This window comes from Coregonus lavaretus (assembly GCF_964263955.1).
Source record: "Coregonus lavaretus genome assembly, chromosome: 11".
In the NCBI taxonomy this organism is placed as follows: Eukaryota; Metazoa; Chordata; class Actinopteri; order Salmoniformes; family Salmonidae; genus Coregonus; species Coregonus lavaretus.
The window spans coordinates 34,116,731-34,128,349 of NC_139998.1; the positions used below are offsets into that span (position 1 = coordinate 34,116,731).

The following is an 11,619-nucleotide window of genomic DNA, read 5'->3' on the forward strand; positions in this document are numbered from 1 at the left end:
AACTAAAAGTAAGAAGAAGACTACAAAACTCTCCCCATGTCCTACCCAGCCAACAGATCTCACACAATGAAGACATACCAGCTAGTCTAGACACCGGGAGAGTAAGTGGGGGAAAAGGTTAAATGTAACAGAGTTCAGAGGATTTAACACCCAACCCTCAGAATAAAGGGCTCCAACAAGAGCTTTGTGTTACCAAAGGTGATGAGGATTAAAAGTTCCTTATTGGTGAAGTTCAAAGCCATCAGGCATTTAACAAGATGTCCATGATAAATAAGGGTGATGATGATAAGGGTTAGATCTTAGTGAGGAGCTGCATGATGGCAATTGTGGTGCTCTGTCCAAAAATGAAAGCTCCACAGATCAGAGTGATAATCCCCCATGTTGTTAGGACCACTCTGAGAGGGAATGGGGCAGGGTTTAGTGAGAAAATAAAGGAGAGAAATTGATTATAATTTTTTAAGGGTTTGAATGAGTGACCATGATTGGTTTAAACTGACCTTGTTTTTAAAGATACTGTCTCTGACTGCATGGCAAATACTAGACATACACTGTGTGCACAATTATTAGGCAAGTCAGTATTTTGACCATATCATCATTATTATGCATATTTCCCAACTCCAAGCTGTATAAACTGGAATGCTTATTGGATTTAAGCATATCAGGTGATGTGTATTTGTGTCATGAGGGAGGGTGTGGCCTAAGGAGATCAACACCCTATATCAATGGGTGTATAATTATTAGGCAGCTTCTTTTCCTCAGGCAAAATGGGCCAAAAAATAGATTTAACTGACTCTGAAAAGTCAAAAATTGTAAAAAGTATTTCAGAGGGATGCAGCACTCTTGAAATTGCTAAGATATTGGGACGTGATCACAGAACCATCAAACATTTTGTTGCAAATAGTCAACAGGGTCGCAAGAACCGTGTTGAGAAAAAAAGATGCAAATTAGCGTGAAGCTACCAGGAACCCATTATCCTCCAGTGCTGTCATATTCCAGAACTGCAACCTATAAAAAAATTAAAATAAATGTATGCACTCACTAACTGTAAGTCGCTCTGGATAAGAGCGTCTGCTAAATGACAAAAACACATAAGTTGAAACATAAAGACTGGGTCAAGAAATATCTGAAGACAGATTTTTCAAAGGTTTTATGGACTGATGAGATGAGAGTGACTCTTGGAGGACCAGATGGATGGGCCCGTGACTGGATCAGTAACAGGCACGGAGCTCCACTTCGACTCAGACGCCAGCAAGGTGGAGGTGGGGTACTGGGATTGGCCGGTATTATTAAAGATGAGCTAGTTGGACCTTTCCAGGTTGAAGATGGACTCAAACTCAACTCCCAAACCTACTGCCAGTTTTTAGAAGACACTTTCTTCAAGCAGTGGTACAGGAAAAAGTCTGCATCTTTCAATGCAGGACAATGCTCCATCGAATGCATCGAAGTACTCCACTGCATGGCTAGCCAGTAAAGGCCATAAAGATGAAAGAATAATGACTTGGCCCCCTTCCTCACCTGACCTAAACCCTATTGAGAACTTGTGTTCCCTTCTTAAACGGCCGATTTACGGTGAAGGAAAACAGTACACCTCTCTGACCAGTATCTGGGAGGCTGTGGTTGCTGCTGCACAAAAAGTTGATCGTCAACAGATCAAGAAACTGACAGACTCCATGGATGGAAGGCTTATGACTGTTATTGAAAAGAAGGGTGGCTATGTTGGTCACTGATTTATTTTATTTTATGTCAAATGTTTATTTGTAAATGTTGAGTTGTTTGTTTGTTTATTATTCTCACTTTAACAGATGAAAATAAAAAGTTTAGTTTTTCATTTAGTTGCATAATAATTCTGCACACTAATAGTTGCCCAATAATTGTGCACACATAGATATTCTCCAAAGAAAGCCAAAACCTCACTTTTACTTTCTTAAATATTCAGGTTTGAGGTTTATTAACATTTTGGATTGACCGAGAGCACTGTAGTTGTTCAATAATAAAATTAATCCTCAAACATACAACTTGCCTAATAATTGTGCACACAGTGTAGTCCTGCAGAGCAAGCAAGCATAGACATGCAACCATGTGGGAGAGAGTGGTGTGAAAGAGGGAGAATATGCCCACCTGGGAAAATGAAGATGGAAAATGCACTTATTCCCCCGATGACACTGATAACCTTGCTGATGTCTGGGATGAACATGGCAATGAGGGTGACGGTGATCCAGGCTCTAGTCAGCCCCACGTGGCTACGGTTCTCATACGACTCCGTCACCACGTGGAAGCACCAACGGAAACTCAGCAGTGGGTCCTGAATCACTGACCTGTGTGCAGGAAGTCAGAGAAACTGTGCAATGAGACTCACTGGGCCAAACAGGCAAATTTACTAACAAGTTATTTATTTCGGCTCATATGCTCTGATTGAATGGCTAATGAATGCTATGTCTATTGAATGCCAATTATTCAATGCTCTCCAGCCATGATGCCATGATGTTACCTTCCAAGCAGGAGGATGATGGGGTAGATGGTGATGATAGAGATCCCAAAGAGCAGTCTTGCAATGATCATGAGGACATCGTCCCCTGTGTATGACATCAGAATATCTGCTGCAACATCCTTGCCAAATGTCAGGTATCCATAAACACCTGAACCAGAAAGGGAGGGGAAATACATTCAGACACCAACTTTGCATACACTTTTAGACAAAAAAAAGTGCTTTCTAGAACCTAAAAGGTTCTACCTACCGGGCGGCAGGTAGCTTAATGGTTAAGAGCGTTGTGCCAGTAACCGAAAGGTCGCTGGTTCTAATCCCCGAGCCGACTAGGTGAAAAATCTGTCGATGTGCCCTTGAGCAAGGCACTTAACCCTAATTGCTCCTGTAAGTCGCTCTGGATAAGAGCGTCTGCTAAATGACCAATTATTATTAATTATTAAAAGGGTTCACGTAATAATAAGGAATTCTCCTCGACCACGCACACAAATTGGGGAAAACAAAGATTATTTCCCATTGACCCCCTGTGTAAAAGAGCCAACTTTGATGTTGAATTTATTTTATACAAAAATAAAAAAACATGCTGGAAAAGCTGCTATACTTTACTCAAGTAGAATTCAAATCAAGTACTTATTTCTCAACTGTAGAGAACAGATGGAATTCACTTAACACATCTAACTACAGTGGGGAGAACAAGTATTTGATACACTGCCGATTTTTCAGGTTTTCCTACGCTTTTATTTATTTCATCACATTCCCAGTGGGTCAGAAGTTTACATACACTCAATTAGTATTTGGTAGCATTGCCTTTAAATTGTTTAACTTGGGTCAAACGTTTCGGGTAGCCTTCCATATGCTTCCCACAATAAGTTGGGTGAATTTTTGCCCATTCCTCCTGACAGAGCTGGTGTAACTGAGTCAGGTTTGTAGGCCTCCTTGCTCGCACACGCTTTTTCAGTTCTGCCCACAAATGTTCTATAGGATTGAGGTCAGGGCTTTGTGATGGCCACTCCAATACCTTGACTTTGTTGCCCTTAAGCCATTTTGCCACAACTTTGGAAGTATGCTTGGGGTCATTGTCCATTTGGACATTTTTGTTTCATCAGACTAGAGGACATTTCTCCAAAAAGTACGATCTTTGTCCCCATGTGCAGTTGCAAACCGTAGTCTGGCTTTTTTAAGGCGGTTTTGGAGCAGTGGCTTCTTCCTTGCTGAGCGGCCTTTCAGGTTATGTTGATATAGGACTCGTTTTACTGTGGATATAGATACTTTTGTACCTGTTTCCTCCAGCATCTACACAAGGTCCTTTGCTGTTGTTCTGGGATTGATTTGCACAAAGTACGTTCATCTCTAGGAGACAGAACGCGTCTCCTTCCTGAGCGGTATGATGGCTGCGTGGTCCCATGGTGTTTATACTTGCGTACCATTGTTTGTACAGATGAACGTGGTACTTTCAGGCATTTGGAAATTGCTCCCAAGGATGAACCAGACTTGTGGAGGTCTACAATTATTTTTCTGAGGTCTTGGTTGATTTCTTTTGATTTTCCCATGATGTCAAGCAAAGAGGCACTGAGTTTGAAGGTAGGCCTTGAAATACATCCACAGGTACACCTCCAATTGCCTCAAATGATGTCAATTAGCCTATCAGAAGCTTCTAAAGCCATGACAACATTTTCTGGAATTTTCCAAGCTGTTTAGAGGCACAGTCAACTTAGTGTATGTAAACTTCTGACCTACTGGAATTGTGATACAGCGAATTATAACAATCTGTCAATTGTTGGAAAAATATCTTGTGTCATGCACAAAGTAGATGTCTTAACCGACTTGCCAAAACTATAGTTTGTTAAAATGAAATTTGTGGAGTGGTTGAAAAACGAGTTTTAATGACTCCAACCTAAGTGTATGTAAACTTCCGACTTCAACTGTAGGTAACCACAGGTTGTTTTCCCCACAGGCAGGCACGGCCACGACGATCTATAGGAAAACCCTTTAAAGAACCCTTTTTGGTTCCAGGTAGAACCCTTTTGGTTCCAGGTAGAAACCTTTCCACAGGGGGTTCTACTATGGGGACAGCCAAAGTACCTTTTTGGTACCCTTTTTTCTAAGAGTGTACAGTAGTATAGTCACTGTGTTCACTACAATCACTTGGTGCTATCAGATGGAGTATTGAAAGGATGAGTCTCACCAGTTAGGGAGTAAATGATAAGGCAGAAGAATATGGTCACCACAGAGATGAACACCCAGTGGGACAGGCTTTTGTTCTGCATGCTGCTGTAGATGGTTATACAGGCCTTGTGACACTGGAGCACAGAATGATACAGAACAGAACATGGCAGGCTCAGAATGCAAATCACAGATAAACATGGATACATCCTTTGAAACATTCTGGTGTCCAGTTAGTCTCAATGTAAGAGCCAGAGAAGCTATCAATAGTATGGGGCTCCACAGCGCTTAATGCTCCAAGTCATAGAACGTCAGAGCCTTTGTCATGAGTTGAGACAAGCTTCCAATTCAACAGTATACATTACAAAAGCAAAGTTCTCCCAGGTTTCCTCAATATATTCCTCCAACATTCCTCCATCGCACCTTCCTTCAGGATCTCCATCATTCCTCTTTCTTCTCCAACTAAGTAATCAATCAGCCTGGGGGTGCTGGGGCTCAGCTAGCTGGGCTTTGTGGGCCTCTCTTAGCCTCGTATGAACCATCGTGATCTCGCAAGCTTACAGTCTGTTTCGCTACATGGATAGCAAAACAGAATGTAAGCTTGAGAGATCAGGGTGGTTCGTTCGTACAACGCTAGGCCTCTCTCCCACTGCCCTTTTATTGCATTTCTGATCATCCTCCTGTGTTCCCATTACAAAAAACAACCTCTGAAAATAAGTGTTATTTTTCCTCCAATCTTTCCCAAGTTCAAATATTGAACAGAGAACCAGCTCTCCTTGGCCATTTTAAAGTGCAGGATAGCCTGAGGCTCAGTTGGACTGTGATGGGCTTTTCAGACAGCTCCTCAATTGACCAGAATTTTGGGTAAATGCCAGACCATTGGCTTCATAAAGAAAATAATCTAACATCATTAGTAACCACTTTGAAAACCAGACATGAGTGAAGCCGATTCACCTGAAAGCCAAAGCAGATGGTCGGGATAGCGCTGAACATCGCAGCCAAAGAGCTTATTCTACAGATAGCCAACAACAAAACTTCAGAGAGGCTCTGGAAAGGCTTTTTCTAAAGTACCTGGTCTGACCTTTGAGGCAATGTCAGATAAAGAATATGTACTCATAATCAAGGATATCTTTCTACCAGCCATTTGCTGGCCATTTGACCTCTCACCACCACCAATTCCAGAAGGTTCACCTGCACATTACAGTTTTTCTCAATTGCTAAAACACTAAACCCTATTGTCTGAACCAAATGCTCAGTTGCCTGAACCCACTGATTGAATCAATCACTCTTTTGGCAAAACCATAAGCACTTTTCACCTGTTTAGACATAACTTGCTAACACATTTTCATTGTGATGCACCCGTGCTGCATAATGGTGAGCACAGGTGACAAAAGTCAAACACAATTAGAGCACAGGTGTCACCACTTGAACACAACAACTCAAAATTGATCACACTTGTGGCTAATGATGTGAGGGAACATATACAGTAAGCCAGTTCAGAGAGCACTGGTTTGTGAGGCCCTACAATGGATAGAAATCTGAGAGGAAGAGTTCGTGTGAGAGGAGGTCGAGGTGGTCGAGGTGGTCAGCGAAGACAAAGAACAGTAATATCTGATGAAATCAGAGCTACTGTGATTGACCATGTTCTTGTCCATGGTATGAGCATGAGGGAGGCTGGACAAAGGGTACAACCAAACATCAGTAGATTCACTGTGTCCACCATAATCCGAATATTTAGAGAAGAGAACAGGTAATTACCTTTTTTTGACATTATAGTACAGTATGTAAATGTTGACAGCAATTACTTCATGACATACTATATACTGTACCACAGTATACTGTAAGTAAATATATGTTTCAGTACATCACTGTACCTATGTACTGTAGTATTGTAATGGAGGGTTGGTCTAACTGTTTGTAGGCCTAGTATTCATGTATATTTTTTGTAACTCCATGTTCTCTTTTTGTAGAATTGAAAGACTGCCACATGGGGGTGGGAGGACAGGTATGTTCTCCCCACACCAAGAGACCCTAATTGTTGATATGGTCCGTGAGAACAATGCCATTAAACTGAGCGAAATTCAGCAGAAGATCATTGAGGACCATTTAAATTTTGAGGGTATCAACAGTGTCAGCCTCTCTACTGTTGATCGTGTCCTCAAGCGCAACAGACTGCGCATGAAACAGCTATACAGAGTGCCCTTTGATCGCAACTCAGACAGAGTCAAAGAGCAAAGATTCCAGTATGTACAGGTTGGCATATATCCAGACACATTCAATGTTGATTACTCTAAGTAGTGATTTACTGTAGTGGCCTAAATCACTTTTTCCGTATCACTTACAAAACTATATCTATTTCTACAGAGGGTTTTTCAACTGGATGCAATGGAAAGACCCCATCAATACATATACATGGATGAAGCTGGGTTTAATCTCACCAAAAGGAGAAGGAGAGGCCGTAATGTGATTGGCCATCGGGCCATTGTTGGTGTTCCTGGGCAGCGTGGTGGCAATGTCACATTATGTGCTGCCATCAGCAATCATGGGGTTGTCCACCATCATGCCAACCTGGGGCCCTACAACACTCACCAGCTCCTCATTTTCCTCAATCACATGCGAGATGCTTTGTTAGGGCAGCAGGATGAGCATCCCATCTATGTTGTTGTTTGGGACAATGTGAGTTTTCACAGAGCCCTCCAGGTTAGAGAGTGGTACAATATGAACCAAGGTTTTATCAATCTTTGCCTTCCACCGTACTCCCCTTTCCTAAACCCCATTGAGGAATTATTCTCCTCATGGCGGTGGAAGGTATATGAACGCCAACCTTACACCAGGGTAAATCTCCTGCAAGCCATGGGACTTGCCTGTGGTGACATAGGTGTGGAGGCATGCCAAGCCTGGATACGGCATGCCAGGGGTTTTTTCCCCCGTTGCCTGGCCAGACAAAATGTGGCCTGTGATGTGGATGAAGTCCTGTGGCCTGACCCAGTACGGAGACATGATGCTGTGGCTGAGTAATGCACTTATTTGTATATTTTTGTACTTTATTTTTACATGGGCTTACTGTACACAAGTGGCAAACGCATAAGATTTCTGTTTGTTTTTACAAGTGCTACATGTAAATGCACAAGATTTCTGTTTTGTCTTTTTGTACAAGTGCTAAATGCACAGTTTTTTTTTGTTTTGCAACATGCATTTAGCCTACAGTGAACAATAAACATTTATTTCTCCAGCTTCATGTCCTGAGCATTGTGTTTTCTATTTTTCTACGTAGTGTTTAGTGACTGTTCAGTAGTGTTTTTAATTTTGATTGACTCAGGGCACGATTTGACGACATAGTTCAGTTTTGAGCACAGATTGAACTGTTTTGAGGTGAAAGTTTGGTTTTGCAAGAAGAGTCTGAGGTTTTGTGAATGTAGCTTGAAAATTGGGTTTTGTGTTCACAGTTAAGAGAAAAGGAGCGCAGCTTTCAAGAAATGTGTCTTAGCAATCGAGAAAAACTGTAAATTGCATGTCTAGTAAATCAATGGGATTTAGTAGAGATGGAGTCGATTGGATTGTTTAAATTGGTTTGAATTAAGTTTAAAAATAGGAGGAGATGGTTAGCGATGGTTGTAATTGAGTTTGATTTATTTATAGGAATATAGGCTATACATGTTTTGTCTACCAGGGTCAGCAACCTGGTCTCAGAGCATTTAGTATTATTATGTAGGTACATCTGAGACACTCCATTTAGTATGATATGCTACGTTTTATATGGTATGTATTAATTTGTAGATGTCCATCACCCATTGTGTATGATATGTTACTAATTACAATTAGTATTATATGTTACAAATTTGCAAAATGTACAATATGTTACTAATTATCTAAACGTACAATATGTTACGAATTTGCAAAACACATGATATGTTACGAATTCTAGCTAGGTGGCTAATGTCAACTAGCTTGTTAACGTTAGCTAGGCTAGGGGTTAGGGTTAAAAGTAGGGTTAAGTTTAGGAGTTAGGTTAAAGGGGAAGGGTTAGCTGAGTGTCTCGGATTTACGTACAGAATAATACGAAATGCTCTGAGACCAGGTTAGGGTTAGGGTTAATAAAGTCACTAACCATTTCCACGGCGACTGCAGTGCGAATTCCCCCGGCTTTCTCGAAAGCCCAAGGGAAATTGAGAAGTCCCGCACCAAGCCCAGATTTGAGCATGATGAAAACTGCTCCCATAGATCCAAGTCTTGGGCCGCCCGTATCGAGCATGGGCTTGGCCAGTAAGCTGATGCTTTCTCTCTTCCATGCTTGGTCAGACTTGCTCCAAACTCTTCGAAAAACCTCTGCAACTTGTGCCATGCGGAATTCACATGAATATGCTCAACATGAACTGGAAAGTAGGCTGGAGCAGGGAGGGTTGATAGTGGAGGTGTCTCCCAAGTTTTCAAACCAATGATAACCATGCTCCACTTGTTTCCAATTTCAAAAGAGACCACCCTTTATGAATTAACACATGTACAAACTGTCAATGCTCAATATTCATTACTTCATTCAGATAGGTGATATCTCTGAGTCAGGCAGATCGCTCAAGAGTGACTTCGAAATTGGACGTTGGGAAATGGTTTCAAAACCGGCCACTAGGAGCAACAGTGAGCACTATTACCATCAAGTAGGCTTGGGTTTTGCTAGGGCGTTGTGGGCGGGGGTGGCGGATGTACGTAATCCCAGAAGGTTGCATGTTCGATCCCAGTGGTGGACACTTGTTTAAAAAAAAATTGTTTTAACCCTATCCCAAACCGTAATCTTTACCTTAACCATTTGGAATGAGTGCCTAAACTTAATGTTTTAACCCTTTCCAAACCTTAACCCTTAACTTTCTAAATTTGACTTTTGAAGAACCGGAACGATACCGAGTCAAACCAGGGTGTCAAAAAACACTGAAATTTGACGTTTGGAGCAACTTCGAAATTGTATGTTTGGAGACCTGCACTGGTGGCCTCAAGTGAATCAAGGCAGCAAAAAGTAGCCCTAGATGATTTTCAAACTCAAAACTATAACCAAATGTTGTAAAGTTGTGATTATCTTACAGCCAGTCTAATATGCCCAGTAATTTGTCCAGTAAAGTATATGCCCCTTGATTTTGAAGAATGACTTATAAAGATTATGATTTTGTTTAACTGTATAGCTTCAAATCATGGTTTAAAAAGTAGTGTTGCTCTCATGGAATGTCAGTCCTGTTCTTGAGCACTACAGATAGGGGAGAGTGGGGTAAGTTGAGTAATGTTTTACATTTATCATCACTACGTCAAGGGAAATATAGGATACTTTCTAACAAAGACAGTGTATATTTCAGGATGTTGTGTATCACTGGGAATAATCAGAATTAATAACAGTTTTGAAAACATAGCTTGTCCCCCCCAAAAAAGAGGTCTCTAGGCACAACTTATCCCGGGTATGTGGTAAATTGAGCGTAGAGACAGGGTAAATCGCTTTGGGGTAATTGGCTGATGGTGCTGGTAGGTCAAAGTTTAATTCATGGAATAGGGGTGTGGTATATTGTATATCTTAAATGTATGCCTACATTCAGATCACAGGAGGTTGGTGGCACCTTAATTGGGGAGGACGGGCTTGTGGTAATGGCTGGAGCGGAATCAGTGGAATGGTATCAAATACAGGAAACACAGTTTGATGCCATTCCATTCGCTCCATTCCAGTCATTATTACGAGCCGTCTGACCTTTTCAACCATCTAACTGTGAACATCTGTACGAAAACCAAATGAAGGGAGACATAGATATTTATTTTTTTAAACTGCTGATGCAGTATGAAAAAAAAATGGGTGGAGGAGATTAATCATAAACCCAAATTGAGAACCTTTTGTTTGATTAAGGGCCCATATCTCGTGTGTGAGATATATTATGTATAACCTACCTAAAAGCAATAGATTGCTATGTGCACGGGTAAGATCAGGGATATTGCCTCTGCGTAAACAGGTCGGTATTGTGGTGAAATGGAAGAGGAAAGGCTATGTAACTATTGTGACCTCGAAGAAATAGAGAATGAAACTCATTTTATCCTCTACTGCCCTTTCTACCACGATATATGCTTGCTTTTTTGTCCATTGTGTATTTCCGTTTACGGAACATTTAAATACAGCCTGGAATAAAAAAAAAGTGCTACCTATAATTCAATTATAAAGATATTTAGCTTCTATGTGGTAAATGGTACGTGTGTTTATAGATTGTGTACAGGCTTGTCTCCCACGTGAATCTTCTCTTTGTGCCAGACTGGGTTCAAATGCCTTCTGTTTCATTAATCTGTGTGTATGTATGTATGTATATACAGTATGTATGTATGTATATACAGTGTGTATGTATGTATATACAGTGTGTATGTATGTATATACAGTATGTATGTATGTATGTATGTATATACAGTGTGTATGTATGTATATACAGTGTGTATGTATGTATATACAGTGTGTATGTATGTATATACAGTGTGTATGTATGCATGTTTGTATATATATTATTTTACTGCTCTAGGGATATAATTATTGTTTGGATAACCTTATTTACTATTATGTATTGATTTTTACCTTTAATTGTTTCACTCTTTATGCGATGTGTACTGCAGAATACACTGGAAGAAGAATTATCACTGAATTAACACAGTGAATTATTGTAATGTGTGTTTGTGTCAATTAATCTCATAAAGGGATGGTTGCCAATTTGTCACAAAATAAAATGTAATTCATACTAAGATCATACACTGCTATTCTGATATGAGAAACACTTTCATCAAAATGCAGCTCTGTAGAAAGTCGGAATGGGTGAATTCACCCTTTTCCTATCTAACACTGACACTGTGTGGGACAGAGTTTCAACCCCCAACTCACATGAGTTATCCTTAGAAAAGTGTTTGACCATGACTTACTTTAAAGTATAATATCTGATATGATCAAGAATATTCCCACTTTAGAAGACAGCTAT

The 11,619-nt window shown here is 40.6% G+C and overlaps 1 protein-coding gene across 1 annotated transcript; it reads right to left on the minus strand.

Annotated features, from left to right (window-relative positions):
* Nucleotides 1–292: 292 nt before the first annotated feature.
* LOC311137524 (putative sodium-coupled neutral amino acid transporter 8) lies at nucleotides 293–8,987 on the minus strand (the record flags this gene model as incomplete). Its single annotated transcript, XM_084172054.1, has 8 exons — nucleotides 293–395; nucleotides 498–548; nucleotides 2,115–2,315; nucleotides 2,489–2,636; nucleotides 4,668–4,782; nucleotides 5,600–5,657; nucleotides 5,717–5,721; nucleotides 8,754–8,987. 8 exons carry the CDS (start codon nucleotides 8,985–8,987, stop codon nucleotides 293–295), a joined length of 915 nt encoding a protein of 304 aa, XP_084028180.1.
* Nucleotides 8,988–11,619: the final 2,632 nt, after the last annotated feature.